The 26,196-nt window shown below is 37.7% G+C and overlaps 1 protein-coding gene across 19 annotated transcripts in view; it reads right to left on the bottom strand.

The window, feature by feature from the left end:
• The window catches only part of SLIT2 (slit guidance ligand 2), a 263,355-nt gene that overhangs the window by 35,865 nt on the left and 201,294 nt on the right, over positions 1-26,196 (bottom strand). For 10 of the 19 annotated variants that reach the window (XM_048303516.1, XM_048303514.1, XM_048303515.1 and 7 more), the window contains 11 exons: positions 25,928-26,002; positions 20,503-20,646; positions 18,790-18,933; positions 17,478-17,644; positions 16,576-16,708; positions 11,637-11,705; positions 9,602-9,673; positions 9,314-9,385; positions 6,627-6,698; positions 3,969-4,132; positions 1,686-1,718 (listed from right to left, as the gene is read on the bottom strand). In XM_048303516.1, the coding sequence (XP_048159473.1) occupies positions 1,686-1,718; positions 3,969-4,132; positions 6,627-6,698; positions 9,314-9,385; positions 9,602-9,673; positions 11,637-11,705; positions 16,576-16,708; positions 17,478-17,644; positions 18,790-18,933; positions 20,503-20,646; positions 25,928-26,002 (1,145 nt within the window). The remainder of the gene's footprint in view (positions 1-1,685; positions 1,719-3,968; positions 4,133-6,626; positions 6,699-9,313; positions 9,386-9,601; positions 9,674-11,636; positions 11,706-16,575; positions 16,709-17,477; positions 17,645-18,789; positions 18,934-20,502; positions 20,647-25,927; positions 26,003-26,196) is intronic. The other 9 variants (XM_048303501.1, XM_048303505.1, XM_048303503.1 and 6 more) reach the window with 2 other exon arrangements.

Genomic DNA, 26,196 nt, shown 5'->3' with positions numbered 1-26,196 from the left:
TCCCCTATTAAAAAAACCCTTGAGTTACCCACAGGTGAATTGTTCCTCTGAAGGAATAAACAGTGATTTCTTCTAATCTAAATGGAAAAAAGACCCCAAACTCCTGGGACCTGCAAGAGCTAATGTCTGATGGCTCCGTAACAGGTTTTACACAAAATGAGCCAAACTGCAGAGTTTTCCAAGCTGAAAGGGATTTGCTGAGATATGGGGCTTTATTCTATTTTTAAACTTAGATTGCCTAACTTTCTGATTTGTCTTTGCAAATTAATCTCAGATTAATTGTAAAGGAGCTGGCCTGGAAGGAAGCCATGTGGTTGTAAGGATCCAGTAGGAAGTGTTAGACAAAGAGCGGGTGACTTTAATTTTTTTTTTTTTTTTAATCTGCAGTTGCTGGTATCCTTCTGTGTCACAGCTTGCAAGCAGAACATGGTAATATGTGATAAAGTGCTTACTGCCAAAGCCATAATCTGTATGGGTCATTAATTTTTTTTTCTCTTCATTACATTATTTTGAAAGAGAAATCTATAGCTAGTTAAAGTATGTGTTATATCAGCACACAGGAGAGGTAGAAAAGTTGAAATAAACATGACAGAATCAACATCTAGAAAGTCCTGACTGTACTCTAGTCTACTGCTGATTATGGAGTACATTAAGAGGTTCTGTGAAAAAACTTAAGTCAAAGAGGCACATGCATAAAAATTTGTAACAATGCACTATAGCCTGGGAGTCAATCCTTGCTTCTGTTTATTCTGAATACTATATCCTCTTTTCAACTTTTCATGCAATAAAATGCTAACTAATTGGCACAAATTAAAAAACATTCAGTAACTAAGGTCTTGTTCCAAAATGGTTTAGCAATCTAAATTTCACTTCCAAAACACAGACAGAAAATGGGAACCTAAGTCTCAACAAGATAGTAAACAACATTATCTGATTTCATACTTTATTTATTTCAAACTAACACATATGTAGTATCCAATATAAATGAGTATTTTGATTTATCATTCTTCAGTTGTAAGATCAAAAAAAAGCAAAGACAATTTTGGAACCTATTTGTGTTTTCACTATAGTGTTCCTCTTTCTGCTTGCATGTGTTAAAAGACTTGTATATGAAAAAGAATTTGGTTCATAACTTATTGTTTAGTTTAGTTTTTCAAATTGTAGACATCTATGTTCTTGAATAAGCCCGAGAAAAAAAATTCTTTTGTAAATAGAAAAAACCTGATAGTATTTTATTGACACAGAGACATACATGTAGCTAAGATGCTTTAAGAAAACCTATGACACAAACCCTCTCAAAACAGCTTCTAGAGAAACCTGTTCCAACAAAAACTTTGAGCTCTGACATTTTATGACTCCTCTCTTGCGTATGGCCTCAAAAGCAGTATCTACACTGCTAATGAAATCACCAATTTTAGTACAGTGCAATGGAAGTAATAATTTCAGTTAGATAACTTTCAGATTTTAAATCCAGACTTTTGAAATAAAAAAACTGTTCATACAATATGCTATATATATACATAAAATGATATATCATGAATAATCAGCTGTAAATTCATCACAGGGAAAAACGGACAGTAAACATGCGTGTCTTAGGAGAGAAGTCTGCTTGAGGTACACAAAAGGAAGGTCAGAAGGTCTGTTCTTAAGCAGATCACCCACTCCAGATCTACTTATAACCTTACCTGGTATCAGAAAACCACAAGGCCCTGGAATCTCTAGAAGCAGGGCATGGATGACAAAGAGGTAAAAGCAAAAGATTGAGAAGCTGTTAGAGGCCACATTAAAAAAAAGAAAGAAAAAACCCACCCACAAATGCAAAAAAATAACTGGAAGAAGAAAATATTAACAGATGATTCCTGCAGTAAAAGAATTCAGAAAATTAGAGTAAGGCAAAGTGATTTTGCTGAGCTTTACAACTAGATGAGACTTTATTGTAAAATGCCATTTTCACTGGGAATTATCATTATGTAGGTAAAATTCAAGCACCCATTTCACTATCAGTCAGATCCATAGATAGTGATAAGAGGGAATTACACATTACTCTTTTCCTGTAAATACATATACAGTAGCAGACCATCAAGGGATATTCTGAAAACAGCCCTTTTATTCATAGCCAAAAATTTTGGTTCTAATAGGAACCTAATTTCTATTATTCAGCAGTTTATTTTTAAACAAAAGATAAAATTACTTTGAGCAACAGACACAAAATGTCTTACAGGGCCATCATGTCACTGAGAAGCTGCTGATCTGCAATCTGCAATTGTGAGCATCTTCATATGACAGTGGCAGGAAAATTATTTTCTTTCAAAGGTATCCATAATACCAGATCTCCTCTCTTGGAAGTGAAACAAATACACAGTTCTCACCCTGCATAATAATATAAAGGATATTTTCTGATGGGCAAGAGGGAGTAAGATATACTTTCTGGATTGCCTGACAGAAACATAATGATTGTAAGCAGAAGTGATACAGTTTGTAAAAGAAACCCCTTGAAAAAGCTGGAAAATAACTAAACAGGTTCTTCATGTCCATGCAAATATTCTTTCACTCTCATCCCTATGGCAGTGTGCAATAAAAGCATATCTGCAATATTGTTCAGTGGATGTTTGCAAAGAAAACAATCAGATTGGCCAGCAAATGTCCTATCTAAAATGAGGTCAAGAGACTTTACAACAGATGAGTGTCATATGCAATGAACACTGGCATGACCTCAGAGATGTGATGCTGAAAAATTTCAAGAAGGATTCAGAGGGAAAAATAATTCACTGGCATCACAAGTAACAAGATGGCTTCCAGTAGTTTTTATATTAAAAAAAACCAAAAAGTTTTTTGACAGAAAGTCTAAAGAGAAAAGATTGAATAGATTAAGTGTGCAGTAAAGAACAACTTTGGATAAGACAAACTCTGAGAAAGTCCCACGGCTTTTTTAAGAACAAAATGACAAAGGGATAAAGTTCACCTTTGAAGATACATTAAAAGATGAATAAGTCAAAACAGCTTGAAGATTACCTAGACATTACGTTACTTCTACAAGACTAAAGATCATATTCATCTGATGCCTCAGAAATCACAATGAGCTTAGTAATGGCTTAAAAATGTAAGAACACATAATTGGTTGGGTTTTTTTCAGTTGGAGTTTTAATGTTTTGAAATCAGGCCCATGAAAAATGAAGCTACAGTAGAAGCTTTCTGTGTTTTCAAAATATTTAAGAAGAGATAAATCAGTGGAAAGGAGGAAGATTAAACAGTAAACAAAAAAAGTTCTCACTTGATGTAAGTAAAAAGTGTACTTTTCTAAAAAGTAATGGTACAGTTGAGAAAAAGAAACTAGGAATTAATGGACAATAGTACAGGTTGTGATACAAATGCCAGCAACACTGGTACCAACATGGAGTTAAATACCCTGAGAAACCTGCCCATTTAACAGCATTTTAGAATGAGGCCTCTAGAGTGGTTATTACATTCCTTTATCTACCTTTTCCTTGGTTTTTTGTTTGTTCATTTTCGTTTGGTTTGTGCTTTCTTCTGAAATATCAGAGACATATTATGCATTTAATTGCAGACTGCAAGGATTATCAATGTATTTACAGTTTTTACAGTGAACAGCTTGAAGGAAAAAGGCTAAGGGAAGTGTAGATGTTTAAACTCTATTCATGACTGGGGCAGTACAAAGTACCTGTGTACCTCCTGTACTATGTTGTACTATGTACACATGAGGAATACTATACTGCAAATCCAAATACTTTTTTCTCTATCTATTTTAAAAGAAATAGGAATTAAAATCTTTAAAATAAATACATTTCCTGAGTGGAACCAAAGGCCATCTTGCTGAGTAATAATGACAAACTGAGTGAAGATGTTATAATAAACGTATTTTGAGCACACATGACTCCTAATTCACAGCTCAACTATTTGTACAAGTTAAAAACTGACACTTCAAAGAGAAAAAAAAATAACAACCATACCTTGGCAAGTAAATTTCTTAGAAGGAGTTGTGAGAAGAAGTTTATCTGCCATTTCTCCAGGACCAGCACAACGTGCAATACCAGGTTCTTTGTATTCTGATTTTACCCAGTCAGATAGCCACTGCATGTTACAATCACAATAAAGAGGATTTGCTCCAATAGCCCTGTGGAGAATAGACAAATAACAAAGGGAATCAAGTTTTAAATGGCTGCGTTTTAAAAAAGAAGGCAGAGAATGGGTTGGCAAAAACCATTAAAAACCCAAACCTGCTCTCCCACCACCAAAATGCCTGTTAGAGCACTAAGTGTCTGGATTTGGGTTCTAGATCAAGAAGTGATAGTTTTAGTAGAAACTTGGTCCAGAAATCTAGATATTCTTAGCAGCACTATGTGTGAACTTTGATGAGCCAATACCAGCTAGCTGTGTTTCACTGTTAGCTTGTAACGGCAAAGATCAGCTGCATCAGCAGAGTGAGACTAATACTGTGCAATTCAGTTAACAAGTATAAAGTATTTCTTCCGAAGCAGTCAAGACAATTCCACAGAGTTCTGCCCTGGTATTTTTCCTTTTCAGTTTATGGCTCCCAGGCTGGTACAAACCATCTGTTTCTAAGCTTACAAATTTGATTTAATTATTTCCTCTTTGGAGCTCTCTCACTGAACTCACAACTATGTGCAGAATTCTGTAAGAGTTCTCTGCTGTGTAAGTAAATAAAACTACATTATCCTGGCTTTGTGGTAGTTACATAATAATTACCTCATAATGAAAGAAAAGCCATTTCTTTAAATGATGATCCTTCTGATTTTTTTAAATTAAAAAATAATTTAGCTAGAGATTTTCAGAATTAATTTCTGTAACAGCTTTTTAAGTGTTTATTTTCTCTGCTAGAAACTATAAATACTCTTAAAACTCTGAAAACAATAGCACATTGTGTAGTTAATTCAGAGGATTGAAGCATTGTGCTATTCTGTAAAGATGTACTCATGTTCCTTTTCAGAAATAATCATGGAACTTTTAACAGATAATCTCAACATGTGTGAACACTATCAAATGGCAGTATTAGAACATCCTCCTTCTCTAGATGTTTCAGTAATTTTCTTCAGATTGTTCCACAGCTTTGAATCAGTGGGTCTTCTAGAGATACAAGTAAGTCTTTGGCAAGCAAAGGCAGTAGAAACTACCAGAGCTGACATGCTCGTCTCTGCCTCACTGAGTAGAAAGCCCTCTCATATTAACTTTTTAATACATTCAAGCCGAACTCAAGAAAATATACATCTCTTTTCAGTCAGGCTTAAGAGCCTGTAAAAAAATGAGCAGTAAAAAATGAGACTTAGTGACAAGGGAACTTCCCATGCAAGGAGAAACACCTCGAATTTGTCCATTCCATATTTGCAAAAGTGGATGTCAGCCTGAACTGAGATAACAGAATTGCTCTGCTAAAATAAGAATATTAACAAGGATAACTGGTATCCATTAAGAAAGAAATACCAGCAACAATCAAATTTATGTAAGTTTTACTGATATTTTATGCAGGTAAGGTAAATAGTTGCATTTGAATGAATTATCAATGACTGGGAGCTTAATCAGTATGAAATTTCTGAGAAATGGCAAGCTAAATGTAAATGTCCAATACTGAATGAGAAACAGATAATTAAGTTTTTAACAACTGCTGCTGTTCAGAAACTTAAATCCCCAGATATATCTAAAGGCACTAGTCAACTTACTCCTCAAAGTCTTAACTATCCATAAACACGAGGTTTGCAGAAAGGTAGCTTGTTCTCATTTAGGTTCCCAATGAAAATTAAAAACCAGAAAACTATTGCCTCAAATTATGTTCTGAAATCAGATGTGATGTATTTAGTGTCAACAGACACCGACACAGAATCGTAGAATAATTTACAGCACTCTGGAGGTCATCTATTCTCACCTCCTGCACAAAGCAGGGCTACCTTGGCAGTCAGGGTTGTTTAGGGCTGTTTCTAACAGCTCTTGAGATCCCCAGGGATGGAAATTCTCCTGCTTCTTTGGGCAACCTGGCTGAACCATCCTCACAGTGAAGAATTTTTCATTATGTTCAATCAAATTTCCCTTGTTGCAGGTTTTGATGGTTTACTCTGATTCTTCACTGTGCACTTGAGTCTTCTTCATCGATGTAATCCTTAGAGGCCTGAAGACTATTAGGTTTCTCCTTGGCATCCCTTTCTTCAGGCTGGATAAGCCCAATTCCTGTAGCTTCTCTTTACAGCTCATATGGCCACCTCCCAAACTTGCTTGACCCTATGCTGGACTTGCTGTAGTTCATAAACATCTGCTTTGTACTGGAGAAACTGAACACATATTCCAGATGTGGCCCTAGGAGGGCCAAGAAGAAAGGAGTGATCAGTATCCTCAATCCCCTGGCTGCTCACTTTCAAATTCAGCCCAGTGTCTCTAGCCTTCATTGCCATAAGGATGCAGGGCACACAAGTTCAACTGGCAGCCCAGCAGCAGGCCTAGGATTTTTCTGGTGAGCTGCTGCCACCTCTCTGGCCCATGCCCAGCCTCTACACTTGCATAAACTTCTTCCAGAGAACTTCTTTGCATAATGTCTTTGTTTGACTATATGAAATTTGCTAAGCATAACAAAAAAAAATACAGTATACCAGCTGAATACTCACAGGTGTGATAATGCTGAAAGATCATTAAAGGCTCCTTCAGGAACAACAGAAATATCATTGCCATGTAAAGACCTTAAAGAGGAAATAAACACAATAATGTCAATGCATAAAAGTCATCAGGTTAACTTGACAAATTTCATCTTCTTTCAACAGTTTTCAGCTTTTCACATTTTTTTTTCTTCCAGTTCCTCAGTGTTTCCAATTGTTTGTGGTTTTTGTTTCTTTTTTGGTAAGCTCTACCTGGCAGCCTACTTATCATTTGATTTTTTGCATCCTGGATTTTCATTAGAAATGTAAATACTGTGGTTATTTTAAAATTGAAAAATACAAGTTGATAAAAGTAGGTACACTTCTGCAAAGTAATGATTGGATTTAGAGATAGCAGATAGAAAAAGAGTTTCTGATTTTTTTCAGCAGCTCCCTGAAATTTGCATTAATAATGTTCATATGTTCTTTTTAATCTTTCATGAATGCATAGAACATACAGGCATTGACTGTTAATAGAAGTATTAACATTTTTGTCTGAATTTGACATCAGAGGTAGAGAATGAAAGATTTCCATAAGCATCACTACTGGGAATAGTGATATTTCTTTTGTAGAAAAGCTGCTGTTTTCACCAACCATATGAAGTTCAACAAGGGCAGGTGCTGGATTCTGCACCCAGCATGGGGCAGCCCCAGATGTAGGTTCAGACTGGGCAATGAGATGCTGAAAAGAAGCGCCACAGAAAAGGACCTGGGGGTCCTGGTCTTCAAAAGCTGAACATGAGTCAGCAGTGCCCTGGCAGCCAGGAGGGCCGAGCATGTCCTGGGGGGGCATCAGGCACAGCATCACCAGCTGGGCAAGGGAGGGGATTGTCCCGCTCTGCTCTGCACTGGGGCAGCCTCACCTCAAGTCCTGGGTACAGTTTTGGGTGCCAAAATAAGAAAGACTTTGAACTATTAGAGAATGTCCAAAGGAGACTAATGATGGTGGTGAAGGGCCTTGAGGGGAAGCCATATGAGGAGTGGCTGAGGTCACTTGGTCTGTTCAGCCTGGAGGAGAGAGGGGAGATCTCACTGCAGTTACAGCTTTCTCGTGAGGGCAAGAGGAGGGGCAGGCACTGATCTCTTCTCTCTGGTGACCAGTGACAAGACCCAAGGGAATGGACTGAAGCAGAGTTAGGGGAGGTTTAGGCTGGATATTGGTGAAAGGTTCTTCACCCAGAGGGTGGTTGGGCACTGGAACAGGCTCCCCAGGGAAGTGGTCACAGCACCAACCCTGACAGAGTTCAAGAAGCATTTGGACAATGCTCCCAGGCACATGGTGTGACTCTTGGGGATGGTGCTGTGCAGGGCCAGGAGCTGGACTCAATCATCCTTGTGGGTCCCTTCCAACTCAGCTTATTCTGTAATTCTGTGAAAAGTATCTCTCCTTTTCTAGAAATTTATTCAGTTACATGAATATCTAACACATATAGAATTATGGTTCTTGAAATTATCTATATTTATATTGAACAACTGAAGTTATGAAAGCACACTTAAATAATGCCATGCTTGAGGTAGTTAATCCAACCAAGTATTTACATGGTTATAAATTACCCAAATGGAGGCCTGTGTTGGCTGGTGAGCATACATTACAAGAGACAGAGAGTTTTCAGTAAGACAAGTCCCTAGTACCACAAATACCTCTTTACATTAGGGTGACAAAAAAGGCTTCTCCCAGCATGCATTGTTCTGTTATGTTAATCTATCCCAGTTTGGATTCCCCGGTTGGCTGTTGGCCTCTATACCCCTCGTCACTCCCCCAGAGTTTCTCCATTGGTCCCCGTTCCCTAGTCCTGCCTTTTCCCTGCTCCTGGATAAAACTGTGAGTTTCGGGATCATGTTGGTATTTGCCTCTGCACCCTTTGGCAGTGTAGCAGCAATAAGTGCTCCTGCAGGAACTCACGCAAATGCCCTTCTCGACTCTTTGCTACCGACTGTGATATTGAACCCACGCGTGCGACTGTGGGGGCACGTGGGACCCCATGGGCTGGGCAGGGACAGTATTAGAGGCCAAAATTACATGTTCTGCTGTGGATGTTTGAAAAGGAATTTTTGCAGGCTTTTTACTTAATGACAAAGTGAAGCTGTAAATGAGACTGACTGTTCTTTATTTTCCTTTGTCCATTTCTGTGCCCTGTCAACCATGTTTTTCCTAGTGGTAAAAAGGAAAGTTTTCATGCAACCAAAAAGTAAAGTTACTGATTTTCAGTACTTAACCATGATGTCATGGTTTTGGAAATACTCCCACATTAAATGAAACAAGACAGAAAGAAATTTACTGGTGGGTTCAAAATTCAACTGCAAACCCCCCTCATATATACTGAAGGAATTTATACATACAGCATTTCTGCTATACTTTAATGCTTATAACAAGGAAGAAAATAACACAAAAAAAAAGAAATACAGCTGGCATTAAAAATCAGAAAAGTAGAAAGTGCATGTCTGTATATAAAATGTTCTCCAGCATCAGGTCACTTCTTGTGCAGCATTTTGAGATTGTACGTCCCCAGAATGAAGCCACTTAGTTTTTAAGGCTACATAATTATCACTTCTCAAATATTTGATAGGTTTTAAAATCTTCTAACTTCCTACGGTTCTGCTATCTTCTGTACACAAATAAAAATTATGGAAAATAGCAATGATTAAAAAATAATACTTACAACAACCTAAGTGATTTCAGCCCATCGAAAGTCCGTGCAGGGATACATCTTAGGCGGTTGTAACTAAGAATTCTGAAAATATATAAAATGCTGTCAGTAAGGGTATCAGTCATTCAATAAACTATGCAGAGCATGACCAAAATCAGCTTTTGCACACACAGCTAGTTAGGAAACAAGTTATTTTACAGCCTCCAAACCAAGCAAATTTTAATCAACTAAATGCCCTTTCTTTCCAAGACAAAAAACCCCACTGCTTCCAAAGAGTCACTGTTACATGTTTAAACTTACAAGGTGAGCAGCTGAGTCATGTTGCTGAAGCTCTGATTAGAAAGAGTGCTGATTCTGTTGTTACTTAAATCTCTAAAAAATAAATTCAGAAATTCAGACCTTAAAATGACTGCCCCAGTCCCAAACCACTGTAAGTTAAAATGACAGATATATTTTCATTAGTAGAAGTAGTATCATCATTGATATAACTATTTAAAGCAGCACCTGTTTTTATTTTCACATGCCATATACAAGCCCAGCAAGTGTTTAGCTTGATCAATAAAAAGCATTCTCATTTCAACACAGATGAAAAAGCAGTGCAATGCATTCTAATACAACAGCAGTGTTCATCATGCTACCAAGTTAATCCTTCATAAACTCAAGCACAAAAATGAAAGTGATTTTTTTTTAAAGGGAAAGTCATTCCAGTCATGTCCCTAATGACACCTAAGTAAATATCATTTAATACTCTACTTAACACTTATATGTGGAAGACATCAAAGCCCAGAGCTATTATTATAAAGAACTCTATCTAAGATTTACAGATAAATCCTTAAGGTCCTCTTTGTTCAATATTCTAATGAATAAAATCTTAAATATGATGGAATCTGGAGTGGTATGCTGGTAGCTTCAAAGATGCTGCATTAAATGGGAATACTCTCTGTTCTTTGTTCTCATATTGTGCTTTACTTTTCATTTTATGTTGACTACTTAACTATTATTTCATGTATTTTGTGGTGAAATACTGCCTTTGTTTCTGAGGGAACCTTGATGTGTTAACTTAAGAGTACTGTTGAATAGCTATGCAATATACATATTTCCCCACTTGAAATTTTCATGAAAGTATGTAAGATGACTGACTCAAAATAAACATATAAGGCAAGTATAACAGAGCAATATATTCATAAGAGAAAGAAAAAGTTAAAAATAAACAAATTTCCTTGTTAATTGGGAGCTCAGGAGACTTGTATGTAATTCTTTGTTTGGCCACAGAACTATGAATAGTGGTTTCTTTTTCCAAACACAGCTGAGGAACATTCCCGACTACATAACAGCAGTATGAGTAAACGTACAAAAGAATTTAAAATAATGTGCCCTGCAGGTCTGATAAATGGAGACTGTTAATACTCATTTGCATTCTATTTACTGTTCATCTATTCATAACTTGTCTAAACAATTCACAAAGATTTCCTACAAGTTCTACACTGGATGGACTTGAAAATATTGCAAGGCTTTTTTCCTGATGTTATTTGAAAAATACAAAAAGTTTTGAAAGTATGGGTTTTTTAAAAATTTGTGATTGTGACCTCTTTTGTTTAACATGAGATAAATAAAGGAAACCAAACTCTTATTTTTGAATTGCTCTAAACCCGCTGAAAAACGAAATTTAAGAGATTCTGTTACTCCCCTCCACTTTTCATTCTGATTATAATGAAACCACAAAATGCTTTCAGAATGTAACACAGTTCAGCCTCAGCTGGTATAAATTTTTATAGTCCTAACAAAGACCATGGAACTACTGCCGGAATTACAGCCGTTTACATCTACAGTCTTCCTGTTTTTCTCACTGTACACTTAAAATGTTCAGAAATCATATTCAAACCATTCATGAGGTAGAGGTAATAAATATTAGAGCAACTAGGGTTTTGCCTGAAATCACATAGTGAGTCAGCAGTAGAGTTGGCAGCAAGGCATGTTAGACAAGCTCTCTCCTTGTGTCCATACACAATGAACACCATACATTGTGGGAGAAACAATTACCCTGACTTTATAAGATCTTATGTCTCTTTTGAAGTCAACTATAATTTTTGCTTATTTATTTTGTGATGTAATCACTAGAATAAATACCCATGCTCATAAAATGTGACTGAATATATTTATATGTAGGATGTGATAAGTAGAATAAAATATACATTATAAAATATGGTTGGGCATTGGCTGAAAGATATGATACATTTTACAGGCTTTTTCTTTTAAATAAATTCAGGTATAATTGAGTAAGGTATTTTATTATGTTTTTAATTCCAGTAAAGAACATTGCTTCAAAACTACTTACATGAGTGTTAAATGCTTGTAGTTGGAAAGCTCTTTTGGAACAAGGGTAAACTGATTTCCATCCAAATATCTAAACCAGAAAAACAAAACAAAGAGCATTATTTATTTCATTAAAATAGCATAGTAGCATCTTCATCTACTAATCTCAGTATCCAACAGTAAAGTTAATAGCAAATGAACGCATACTATTTCCATTTTATAAGAAAACATGCTTACAAATTTTGGGTTTTAGAGGCACAACTGAAGATTTGTAGCCTAAGATCCAAATGCTACTGTATCATATAGAACATTATGAAGTAACACAGTAAAAATCATCTCTTGCATTATAGTTTCTATTACTTCATAATGACTCTGCAAAATGAGGTCTTTATCATCTCCATTTCCCACATGCCTACAGAGGAAAGGTAAATCTGACTTCCACAAATCACAGTGAGTGTGGATTTTTAGCTATCATAAATAGAAACAGACTCTGACATTGCAGAGGAAATCCTTTACAGTATGAAGAGCAAGGTCTGGTTTTAGCTCTAACAGCAAATTCATTTGTCGTGCCTGTGGTTCAGGTCACCTTCCTTAATTTATCCCTGTATATTTCATGATACATCACGTGCTACAATCCTATTCCTATGAAGTATGTTAGGGACTGAAAACAGTAATCAATTACCCTTCACTAGAAAAGTTAGATTTTTTTTCCCCGTCTTGGTAGGTTTACAGCTCCTGTATTATATTGCTCACTCTTCTTCCATGCTCATAATTCTCAATAAGAGACCTTCTCATCCTTAGAGTTAATGGGTACAGAGCCATCAAATTGTATCAGCACCTGCGTTACAGGCGGAGAAAGGTAACAAACCTTGCCTAAAAAGCTTCCAGTGTGCAGCAAGACATAAAGTACAAGTGGAGGGGTTCTTCATGTAACCAGGGCAAGTAGTTTAGAGATGATAAGAAGTGCTGAATTTACCTGATGGTTTGAAATGAAGCAGATAGTGGCAAGAAGATTAAAGGCCTTTAGTTTCTCAGCTGGGGCAAATGACTTTGCTGATGGTGGTATTACATATGTTTCCTGGAACCCAAGTGGAAACTACACCCTCATTATCCCTATACAAAGAAGGTATTTTTGCTATCCAAATACTTGCAACAAGCTTGAGCTAAGAGCAGTCTTTGAAAGAGACATTTTTAGTCTGATTTTGGGCTTAATGTCTTTACGTATGTTGTAGCATCTGTGGAAACTTTTGTCTTGACTAAATGGATGAGCTGAAACACAGTTAAGCTTCACGAAATAACCATCTACATCTAATAAAAAAGCTTTCTTTCTTTCTTCCTTTTTTTTTCCTTGGACCATGCCTTTCTAGGGCTGCTTGCCAAATCCAAAATGTGTCTCAACAAGCTTTATACTTACACTATGTTAATGGTGGTGAGTAGAGCATGGGCTCATATAATTAATTATTAAGAAAACCAAACCAACTTTTAAAATTTTTGAAGTAGTAACTATTCTGAGGAAATTCTTTTATCAACAGATAAATTAGGTTATATTATTAAGCTTCATTAGAACTGAAGTACTACAAGTATCCACTTGTCTGATAAAATTCCTCCTTGTTCAAATGAAGCATTATTAAGATATTTTATAAAACACATGAAGAGTGCATGTTACAAGAGCCATGCATGCTAAAGAGCAAGAAGAATCAATCAGTATGCAACTGTTAACAGGAACCACCTCCATTATCCTTTTGAAAAATATGCCAAATTGCATGCTTAGACACTAACTAAAGCTTACAAAATTGTACACAAATGGCTTTTCAGTCACAGGGTTCCACTTGCAATTCCAAAAGTATCTCTCTTTATCTGCTTTGTTTTACATTGCTTTGATAACCTTATACTGCCAAATTGTGTTTATACCGAACTATATTCAAGAAAGTCATCTCTTTGAGGAAAAAAACCCAAAATACCAAACCCAAAACCTAATGAAGTTATAGTTTTATATATGTGTGTGCTAAATTGAGTTCTTAATAATTTCAATTTATTAATGGCTAAAGATTTTTGGATGCTATTAAGCACCAGACTAATGATGGATATCTCAGAATCTTCTATACAATACCAAACCATAAAACAGTAAAATTATGACTTATGAAACATAGTTATGCTGTTTCCTGGAAAAGCACTATATTAACCAGGCATTATGAAACATTATTAAATACTTGTCATATGTAACACAAACCAACATTTTTTCTCATAAATAATTTCTTTTTATTTTTCGATATTGTGACCTATCTGATCAAGAATTAAATAAATTAATATCTCAATTTTTAGGTTCATATTTTCCCTTTCATAATGCATAAAAATTTGCTCATATATTCTTATGAGTAGCTTATTCAGTTAATATCTTCAAACAATACATGAGGTAGCAAGCTGTTTTTTATATCTATGTTACTGTTCACCTGCATATTCAAATCGTATCTTTCATGAAATGCAATCTTAACAATTTTTCTCATAGAAAAAAAATGTATCGAGATTAATAAAATATCCCAGATTTTATAAAACTGCCTATGTGAAAAGGAAGACATACTACTAAAACCAGTATTTTTGAAATATCACAAAACTATCACAATCTCTGTATCATAGAATATTCTAAGTTGGAAGCATCACAAAATCACAGAATCATTAGGACTGGAAGGGACCTCTGGCAATCATCCTGTCCAACCCCTCTGCCAAGGCAGGGTCACCTAGAGCAGGTAACACAGGAACACATCCAGTGAGGTTTTGAATGGCTCCAGAGGGGGAGACTCCACAACCTCCCTGGGCAGCCTTTCCAGTGGTCTAACACCGTCAATGTAAAGAACTTCTTCCTCATGTTGAGGTGAAGCTTCTTGTGGCTTAGTTTATGGACATAACTCCTTGTATTGTTGCTGGGCACCACGGAAAAGAGTCTGGCACCATCCTGTTGACACCAGCCTTTGAGATATTTGTATGTATTAATGGGATCCCTTCAGTCTTCTCCAGACTAACCAGGCCCAGCTCCCACAGTCCCTCCTCATAGGAGAGATTCTCAGCCCCTAATCATCTTTTTGGCCTCCACTGGACCCTCTCCAGTAACTCCTTGTCTTTCTTGAACTCTGGAGGCCAGAATTGAACACAATACTCTGGAAGTGGCCTCACAAGGGTTGAATAGGGAAGGAAGATCACCTCCTTTGACCTGCTGGTTACACTTTTTCTAGTGCACCCCAGGACTGAGTCCAACTCCTGGCCCTGCACAGGACAATCCCCAAGAGTCACACCATGTGCCTGAGAGCATTGTTCAAACACTTCTTGGACTCTGGTAAGCTTGGTGCTGTGACCACTTCCCTGGGGAGCCTGTTCCAGTGTCTGACCACCCTCTCAAAAATAACCTTTCTTTGTCATAATTTTACTTCACGCTGAAGTGAAACTGACTGGTTTGTAGTAACCAGGGTCAACCCTCTTGCCTTTCTCAAAAATTGGGACATTCTCCAGCTTCCAGTTGACTGGGACCTCTTCCAGATTACCAAGAATATACAGAAATCATTGAGAGAGGCCTTGCAATGACAGCTATCTCTTTGAGTACGTTTGGATGACCCCAGAGACTTAGAGAAGGCCAGCAGGAGCAGCAAATCCTGTGCAAGTTTGGGGTTGGCTGGGAGTTAATCATTCTCACAGTCATGGTCCTCCAGCTCAGGGCACTGGAACCCTCAGAGCCGATCATTGGTATTGAAGACCGAAGTGAAGAAAGCAGTAAACATCTCTGCTTTCTCTGCTGTCCCTGTTTGTGAGGTGACCATATTCATCAAAAAATAAACCAGTGTTATTTCTGGACTGCCTTTTGCTATTAAGATATTTTAAAAAGCTCTGTCTATTGTCCCCAGCAGTACTGGCCAGCTTCAACTCTAACTGGGCCAATTTTCTTCCTACGCTGATGAGCAGCACCTCTGTATTCCTCCCATGTCACCCGACCTTGGTTCTACTGGATGTACACTTTTCTTTTTTGCCTTAGCTCCAGAAGATCCCTGCTTAGCCGAGCTGGCCTTCTGCCTCACCTGCTTGACTTCTGACATCTTCTAATTGCTTGCTTTTTAGCTCTTAACAGGTGATACTTGAAAAGTGACCAGCACTGATGTACCTCAGTACCTTCCAAAGCATTTCCCATGGAGATCTAGCTAGTTCCCTGAGCAGCCTGAAGTCTGCTCTCCTCATATCCAGAGTTGAAGTTTTGCTGGCACTTTTCCTCCTGTCAACAGAGATTTTAAACTCGACTGCTTTATGACCACTGTGGCCAACGCAGACACCACATGCCACTTTACTCACAAGACCTCTTATTAACATGCAACAAAACCAGGAGAGCACCCTTCCCAGGCCACTTCCTTAGTACCATAAAGCCACTGTCCAGGTGTTTTTAACTCCCTGACCGAGATGAAGGCTATTGATTTAGAGGATTAAGGTGCTTGATTTGGAATTAAAAAGTATTGATTTAGAGGTATAATAAACATGTTCATTATGAAAACACATTCATATTATTTTCTTTTTGCTTTCTCGTGTAATTGAACTTCATTCCTTCCTAACCAGTGACCAGAGTTTAATCAGATTCACTGTTGCCCCTAATTTAACCCATTGTAACATATCATCTACACGTGGTTATACAATTGTTCAGTGCTGGGGATATAAATTCTGATTACAATTTTATATACATATATTTTTAAAGCTTTTCAGTAACAGATAGTTCTTAAGAGTGGTTTGGGACTTACAAAGCATTGCTAATTCAGACTTAACCTCAAGTTTCTCAAGATAATGTGAAAGTCTTTATAAAGCAGTGGATTAACAAATTTCAACTCATCTACTAAATTCAATTCTTCATTTTCTTTTCTTGACCTCATTCTTGACCCTGAAAATAAAAATCTGACATTAATTTTCATAAAAGAGAAAAAAAGTGTGCCACTTACAGTTCAGTTACATCTTTTGGGATGCCTTTAGGCAAGGCTTTCAGACCTTTGTTGCTGCAGCGAACTACTGTGTCCAGACAAGTACATTCTGCAGGGCAGCGGGCCAGGGGAGAGCAGCTATTGTCATCATTTCCTGGTTAATAAAAACAAATAGATGCTAATATTGCTAATAAATGTCACTTCAGTATTAGCAATAATAGCCCAACTGGATTTTCTTTAAGCCAACATGATATTTCTACATTATAATATCTCGATAGGGAAAAAAATTACATCATCTATGTAAACCATCACTCCAAGAATTTACATTTCAGGTGATGCTTTACTTAGTACAATGCTGTTTTACTAGGTAAGAATGTTATTATAAGGGAAAAAAATCATTAAAGAAAGAATAAATCTTGAAAAGAAAGACAATAACATTAATAAAGTATTAAAAAAAAAGTCTTTAAAAAAAGATACAGCCTTGAAAATTGACAAATCAATAATGCAGTAAATGGAAGTATATGTGAGGGATACAAGATAGCAGCATTTCTTTTAATTAAGAGTTAATGAAGCCACAAGCTATAAGATGTCATGTTATTTGATCAAGTAACCTGAAAGTGTGCTTGATTCAAGCATTGGTGTTTGAAAATATTCTCATCTGAACTATAACATTTGATCAATTTCTTTATACTATTTCTAAATTATTAAATACAGTACAGAACATAGGCGAGAAAAACTTTAGAAGGCATATGTACAACAGCCTGTGCTTGCTGATCATCCAAAAATGAGTGGAAAATTTTTAAACTGACATAGAAACTGAGCACAAAGGCCTTTAAAGTGCAATACTTTGGGATCTATGGGAGTCATGCAGCTATCTATATGAAAGCTGAAATTATAAAAGGTTCAAATATTGATTTCCTTACCATCATCACATGTAAAATCCTGAATTGCCACATCCTGGATAGGAATCTCTTTGAGGAAGTAGGGTTTTTGGCAGCGAGGGTTCCCCGTCACAATGCGTTTCTTCCTTAGCCAGTCTCCAAGCCATGCGAGATGGCAGTTGCAGTTGAAGGGATTGGCCAAGAGGTTTCTGAGAACCACAGGAAAATTTATCTCAGATGACACCACCCTTTCATCCTAAGGATTCTACTTCTATTTTCAAAAAAGCATACCTAATACACTGTTCTTCAAAAAATACTGCATGTAAACCATAGGTGAAAGGTGTAATTTAGGCTCTGTGTGGTGAATCTTGATACAGCTTGTTCAGAAATAATTTAAAACTGTCAAAGACCTGACTGCATGTCAAGCCACTCTGTACCAATAATGCAATAATTTCATATAGAGATGGAGGCTGATTACTTTACATTATTAGCTTTAACCTGACAACAGCTATTCCATTAATTTATCATCTCAAGATTTCCATCTTTTATTTGCTCCAGAGAATAAGTTTCCTATCTGAAATGACAGCTAAGTTGATTACATGCCAGTTACAAAAATGAATTTACTTCTAAAAACCTCAGTACTTTTGGCATTTCCTTATTTCACCACAAACCTATCGACAATTCTGTTATTTATAAACATGTCATCCTTAATATGCAAAATTAGTAACTGGGTGCGAAGTGTCACTTTTCATGTAAAAAGGGGATTAAGTACTTTCCTGAATGATGCTACCTACAACCAGCATTTCTTCACGAAACTGAGTGGCAGCTTTGCTTACTCTTTGCACTTCCCTTAAATTATACAATATTTAAATAAAAAAAAGATGCTTCTTTTTATAGAAAATATGACTGAAGCTTCATTATTAAACATATATGAATTAAGATTCTCAGCAGGCCAAGGAAATTTAAGCTAGTAACTTTGTGGCACAGGGCAGAAGGACAGACAACATGGTAATCTGACCAGCTGTGATTGTGTGCTGTCTACCCAAAATGTGGCTTTCTACACTGGTTTAGATCAGTGGGCTTCCACGAAGGGACTGACCAGGGTGTTTTTCCTGCCTTCTCGGACACTTCTGGAAACCAGTCTAACACTGTATCAAAGGGCACCATGAAAACATACTCTTCATGTGCCCAAGGTGGTCCATAAAATAAAATTTCTCAAAACTGCCTCTATGAAATCTTTTTATCCCTTAACTTTACCATGTGCTGTGAAATTACACATCAAAGTATTAAGGGAAATGCCCCCCAAAGGTCAGAGATTTAAATATGGTTATGGTAAAAGAAGAACGTGACTTACAGTGTAGAGAGCGAATGCAGCGTGTCGAAGGAGCCGGGCGCCACAGTGGTGATCTGGTTGTCATACAGAGAGAGCAGGCGGACAGAGCTCAGCCCTGTGAAGCTGTCGTTTCCCACACAGTTCACCCTGTTGCTCCTCAGCATCCTGAGAAAGAAGGATCAGCATTTTTCAGCTTAGCCTGGGCAAGGACCGGGGCTGAAGTGGCTGCTGGAGTGAGGACCAAGAGGTATGACTCCAAAGGGGCTGCTGCCAGTGAAGAGACCACCAGTGCAGTGACCCCTGTGCTGCCTGTCTCCTCACTGAAGAGACTGAGTGCAATGTGTGTGGAGCAGGCTGGAAGACAGGTGGGTCGGTTTCACAAAGACAAGGTGTGTTTCACAGAATCACAGAATGCGTAAGCTTGGAAAGGACCACTCGAGATCATCTGGTCCAACCTCCCTGCTCAAGCAGGGTTCCCTAGAGCTTTTCCCTAGAGAGTTACTCAAGATTGTGTTCAGGTAGCTTCTGAGTATCTCCAGACGAGACCCCACAACCTCTTTGGCAGCCTACTCCAGTTTCCCCATGGCATTTGTGGTTTTTTCTTGTTCTTTCAATACGAGAAGCAGTAATTATGAATTTTTAATTGACAAGAAATGAAACTGTTTGCAATTCCCCAAATTAGAGAAACACAGCAGCCCTCTCTTCATATTTCCAAGGCTGATGATTCCAGAACTGCTATTTATATAGAGCGGAGGCATGTACCAGCTGACCTCCTCTTCAAGCCCCTTTCACTTCATTTTCCTTAGGACAAATTCCAGAAACCACTTCTACTGCATTCAGAAGCATTTCATTCAAATAAAATCAGGCTACCCTGACTCCTCCTCAGCATGACTCTAAGACAGTACAGCTTTCAGAATCCTAAGCTATTCTAAAATCTCTCGAATTTCTATAAAACTTAAGAGCTTTGAAGTCTGTTGTTCTCCTCTCTGTCCACCGAAAGACGGTAATTTTCCCCCATGCTCTTGTCTAGGACTAGCTGCTTTAAAAAATTTTAGCAGCTTTAACTACAAGGTTAGAAACTGTAGACGTGCTTTATTTAAAATACCTAATGTCTGTGGACAGCTGAAACCCCAAAGACCATTTAATCTTGGCTCTGGCCTGCAGATCAGGAGGACAGGCTCTCTGAAGAAGGCCAAGATGCTGCAGACTGCATAAACTCCTTTTTTGAGTGGAAAGAACTAAACTGCTTCATGGAAAGAATGAAATTAGTTCAAGATATAGTGCTTTTAATCTTGCCTTCACTGTTGAAATGACAGAAAAATTACTTAGGAGAGAATCATTTCCCACATTTCAATACACACTAGAACAATTTCCTCCTCCAGCAATTCCCAGTAATGGCTGAGCTGAAATGAATCAGACTCCATTACGTAAAATGTGTAATTCCCGTGCAAAATTCTGTTACTTTGATGATTATTCCCATTTCCATTTCTGAAGTTGGATGTTTACCCATTCTCAATTGCTTCATTGCTTTAGAGGACTCATTATACCCATAATTAATAATTAATAAATTAATACAATGTATAGCTTCTTGTAAAATAGGAACAAAAACTAAAATATGCTTGAATAATCCATAGCTAATTCTCCAAAATAATTTTTTTTAGGACAGATACAATAATATTCTCAAAAATACTGGAGAGAAAAGAAGAATAAAAACACTGAAATAAATATACTTACAGTGTTTTGAGACTTTCTAGTCCTTTGAACATTTTGTGTTGAACACTTTCCAAGCGGTTGCTTGTGAGCAAGAGTTCATTCACACCAGAGGCTCCATCAAATGCTCCTTCTTCTATATCTGTAATCTTGTTATTGCTCAGGTTTCTATTACGCATGAACAGAAACAGAGAAGAACTGAGAGGATTTTCTTTTATAAATATCCTAAATTAACTGTTAAATGCTGCAGACTGCATAAATTTCAAGACAAACTTAGAATCTTAGTTTTCCACTAAGGCCCACTAATATCCTCCAAGATCATCAAATGCAATCTCGATGCAACAGTCAAGTTATTGTGTAAAAGCACAAAATATAAATATACCATTCAACTTCAAACCAGTAAAAAAATTTGTATGCCCTTCTAATTAAAGAAGCAAAGATTTTTAAAGTAATCTTTGGAAGATGTTTTTAAATAATGGCAATTACCCAACCCATGCTGCAGTCCCACAAGAACATATTTTCCTAATTTTGAATCGTATCTCTGACTATATTTTTTCAGGTCTCCAGCCTCTGTAGTATTTTTAGATGAATTTAATAACAAAATTATACTGTATGAGTTCAGCACAACTAACCTCTCTGATTTATTTTAGCTTGATAGACAAATATAGGAAAACAGTATAAACAGCAACATATGTAAAGGAAATGTGTGAATGTAAACAGTACATGAAATGTTAATAATTTGTGACATTAGTTAGAAGGCAGGGTTTATAAGCAAGATAGTTCATTTATCTGCAATTTGCATGCAAAGTGGATCAAATGTGGGGAAAATGACCTAAAATATTGCCAAAGTATTTAGTAGTTACGATTTTAGTTGAAATACGGAAATTACATCCCAAATGTGTAGGATCTGTACTATATATACACAAAAGCATACATACGCAACAGCACACATTTTCTTAGATATTTTCATGTTAGTCTCCTTTTGTTTTGTTTGTTTCATATCATTATTTACACATATTACAGAAGTACATAGCTACACATTAAATAGTGTTATAATACACCAGCGATTTTTCAAAAGGTCTTAAAAACTCTCTGAGACAAAGTGAATGGAAGTAAAGCTAAAGACTCTTTGATGGAATTAATGGTATTGGGAAGAAAATCAAACATTATTTGATGCAATTTTTAGAATAGTGTTTAAATCATTCAAAACAAGAAAGATACTATTTCTTAGAAAAAAACCCAAGAAGTTGTGGCTTAATCTTTAGTGCTGACTACTCTCTCTAACCTGAAATAGAACCTACAACTGAAATGTAACCTACAACTTGCCTGTGAGGAAGGATACAATCATGGAATCAGTTAGGTTGGATAGGACCTTTAATATCATCAAGTCCAAGCATTTAATCCAGCACTGCCAAGTCCATTACAAAAAGGTATCCCTAAACCTTTTAAATTCCCCAGGGATGGCAAGTCCACCACTTCCCTGGGTGGCCTGTTCCACTGCTTGACAGCCCCTTCCACGGAGAAACCAAACTAAACCTCCTCTGCTGCAATTTGATATCATTTCCTCTCATCTTGTCACTTGTCATCTGGGAGAAAAGGACAACCGCCACCTCACTACAACCTCCTTTCAGATAGTTGTAAAGACTGAAAGGTCCCCACTGAGCTTCCATTTCTCCAGGCTAAGCAACCCATTTCCTAAGCTGCTCCTCATCACACTTGGGCTCCATACCCTCCAGCAGCTTTGTTACCCTTCTCTGGACTCGTTCCAGCACCTCAATGTCTTTTTGGTAGGGAGGGATCCAAAACTGAACTAAGTACTCAAGATGTGGCCTTACCAGTGCCAAGCATTGAGGAACAACCACTGCCACCAGTGCCAAGCACTGAGGGACAATCACTGCCCTGGTACTGCTGGCCACACTATTGCTGATACAGGCCAGGTGCCATTTGTCTTCTTGACCACCTGGGCACACACTGGTTCATGTTCACCAGGCTGTCGACCAGCATCTCCAGGTCCTTTTCTGCTGGGCAGCTTTCCATCCCCAAGTCTGCAGCACTGCATGGGGATGTTGTGACAGTGCAGGAGGACCTGGCACTTGGACTTGCTGAACCTCATACCGTTGGCCTTGGCCAGTCTGAATTCCTCTGCAGAGCCTTCCTGCCCTCCAGCAGATCAACACTCCCGCCCAAAATGGGATCATCTTCAAACTTGCAGAGAGTGAATTTAATCCTCTCATCCGGGTCATCGATACAGGTATTAAACACAACTGGCCGTAACACTGAGCCCTAGGGAACACCACTTGTGACTGTCTGCTGACTGGATTTAACTTCATTCACTATCCTCTGGGCCCAACCATCCAGCCATTCTTCTATCCAGTGAGGTATAAGTCCATCCAAGCCATGAACAACCAGTTTATCCTAGAGGATGCTGTGGGATATGGTGTCAAAGGTTAGCTAAAGTCTAAGTAAACAACATCCACAATCACCGCTTTCATTTAGTTTAACAGTAGAGCTGTTCAGTCTGCAAGGTGCTGTGGAAGACTGGAAGCAAGAAACTAATTGTTTCTAATCTCAGATGGCTTGTCCATGTCAAGCCCTTAGTTTCCTAAAATCTTTTTTGTTCTTGTGGTAACACAGATACTACTTCACCCACTTCACACAGATATTTTAAAGATTAATGTTGCATAGCTAATCAATGTTCCAGTCCATACACATGCTTTGTTACTGATGAAGCATCCAATCAATGAAACATTTAGGCCTTAATTTTTCAATGTCATCTGTGCAGAAATATCTTTGCACCTATCTTGAACCTCCAAAAGAAATACGAACTTCACAAAAGTATAGAATTCACTCATATTGGTGTCTCTGTAACACTAGTACTTCACTGCTTTCCAGTAATGCTTAAGCAGTCACTGTGTTATTCTCTCAATGAAAAAATGTTGTAACAACTGATAACTATATTAGGAAGTTATGGAGCAGTATTATTAAAATAGTTAACTTTTTATTTATCTTTTAAAATTTTTTTGCCTTTTAAAATAACCAGGGATTTAAAGCCTGTGGGAGTTTCAACAGACAGGTACCCCAAGACTGATTAATATTCTTTTTTTTTTCTTTTGTCTTGAACACCTCCTCAACTTAAAAGGAATATGGTTAAATATGAAGATCTGATATACATATGTGTGTGTATGCATGTGCATGTATGAAGCATGAAGCATTTTATTTATTTTCTAGAATCCTGCAATCATAGAATGTCTTCGGTTGGAAAAGACCTTAAATATTATCTAGTTCCAATCAGACTGCTGTAGGCTGGGACAACTTTCACTATACCAGGTTGCTCAGAGACTCATCCAACCTGGCCCTGAATACTTCCTGGGATGGGGCATCCACAGCTTCTCTGGGCAACTTTTCCCAGTGTCTCATCACCCTCACAGTAAAGAATTTCTTTCTGATATCTAATCTAAACCTACTCTCTTTCCGTTTAAACCCATTCCTCCTCCTTCTGTCACGCCCTTGCAAAAAGTCTCTCTCCACCTTCCTTGTAGGCTGCCTTTGGATACTGAAAGGCCACAATTAGGTCACTCTGAGGCCCTCTTCCAGGCTGACCAATTCCAAATCTCTCAGCCTTTCCTTGTAGGAGATGTGCTCTCCATTCCTCTAATAATTTTGGTGGCCTCCTCTGGACTTGCTCCAACAGGTCAATGTCCTTCCTGTGCTGCGGACCCCAGAGCTGGATGCAGCTCACCAGAGTGGAGTAGAGTGATAGAATCCCCTCCCTCGCCCTGGTGCCCACACTGCTTTGGATGCAGCCCAGGACACATTTGGCTTTCTGGACTGCAAGCACACATTGCCTGGTCATGACCTTCTTGTCAACCAATACCCCCAAGTCTCTTCTGTTCATCCCTGAGCCCATATTGATACTTGGGGTTTCCGGGACCCAGGTGCAGCACCTTGCACTTGGGCTATTGCACATCATGAGGTTCCCAGGACTCCCCTCTGCACCTTGTCCAGGTCTCTCTGGATGGCATGCCATTCTTCAGGTGTGGCAACAGCACCATTCAGCTTGGTGTCATCTGTAAATTTTCTGAGGGTGCACTTGATCACTTTCTCTATGTTATTGATGAGGACATTAAATATAGGTCCTTAAGGGACACCATTTGTCACTGATGTCTGGTGGGACTCTGATCCACAGACCATTACTCTCTGGATGCTGCTGTCCAAACAATTTCTTATCCATCTAAGCCCACCCATCAAATCCAACTCTCTCCAATTTAGAGAGAAGGATGTTGGAGGGGACCATGTCAAAGGCTTTATAGAAGTCCTGATGAATGACATCTATAGCCCCTTCCTTGTCCACTGATGCTTTGTATTGATACTTGATAGTTCCGAAGTACACGGTAGTTGTAAAAAGTGCTAATCTGAGATTCTTGAAGATTGAAGAAAACAGCGTTATCTACTATATAGCACCAGAACACTGTTGTGCCAGACATTCTTACATTCTTTTTTCTAATTATCACAGCCCAATTCAAAGTGGCAAGGTGTACTCAAGTGGAGAGGTCAAAGGCAAGTTCATTTTACATTGTTGGAATTTTTAAAATCTTTTTATCTAAAAAATCAGTAATAAATATTTAACTAATTGTGATCATGCCAGCAAGGATTTGGTTAAGGCTAACAATAGTTGAAGCAATACTACTGCTCCCTTAAGATTTTGATCGCTAATAATTTAGACTGATCTCTTACAAATGGTAGTCACTTGGTGACTACTAATCTATTTCCACTTGCATTTTTCTTCACTTACTATTTATGTTTGCATTTAATCCTGAAACGATTGAGCACAGAGTCACAAAGTCTAACTAAATGATCTACCCTCATATACATCTTTTACATAGGCTAAAGAAAAGATTTTCATAGTCTTATTTTTAGAAACAACTGCACTGGTAAAATTATAAACTCCTCTTAAAATATTAACTGTTAACATGGCTTTACATGGACGACCTATCAAACCACTTTTTTTCAGTCATTTTAGTTTTGATATTCCCCTCACCTAATGACAGTTTAATGGAGCACAGAATCAATGGCATGTCCTTAATGTGCTGTAAGAGGCAAAATTGTCTGGTTAGAGAGTAATACAGCAAGTTACAAAAGATTACTGGAATCTTTTCTAAGCAGCTTATACTGCGAGCTCCCTGCTGTGGCTGCACAACAGACCAGCTGGCTGGACATTGCCACAAAGGTGCTGGAGCTATACACCATGAGAAGTGGTTGCTGGCAGTGCCAAGCCCCATAGAGAAGAGCTGCCAACTCTGACCTACCTCAGGGATTAATTTAAACCCATTCTTGATTTTCGATTGGAATATACTGAATCTTTTGTAGATTAGAACTAAGAAAGGTGGAGAGACACAGCAAGGAGCTAATACACTATCTGAATAGACAAGGTCATTGAAGTTGCACTTACATTTTACGCAGCTGAGGAAGTTTCTTAAAGATTCCAGTAGCTTCCAGGACTGAAAATTCATTGTTATTTAGTCGCCTAAAAGAAATTACATCAATGTCAGAAAAAAATTATTCAGGCACTGGTACAGAATGTTCCACATTAAGTGAACTTTTCAGTTTGGTTTCCCTGGATAGCTGATGTTTAACTGGTAGCTGAAGAACAATTCCTTATATAGTGACATTTCTAATTTTGATAATTCCTGTGAATGAACATTCTCATTCCTGTGAATG

This window comes from Corvus hawaiiensis, chromosome 5, assembly GCF_020740725.1.
Source record: "Corvus hawaiiensis isolate bCorHaw1 chromosome 5, bCorHaw1.pri.cur, whole genome shotgun sequence".
NCBI classification, from domain to species: Eukaryota; Metazoa; Chordata; class Aves; order Passeriformes; family Corvidae; genus Corvus; species Corvus hawaiiensis.
Note: the sequence above shows the minus strand (reverse complement) of the source record. Positions and strands in the feature narration are given on the sequence as shown.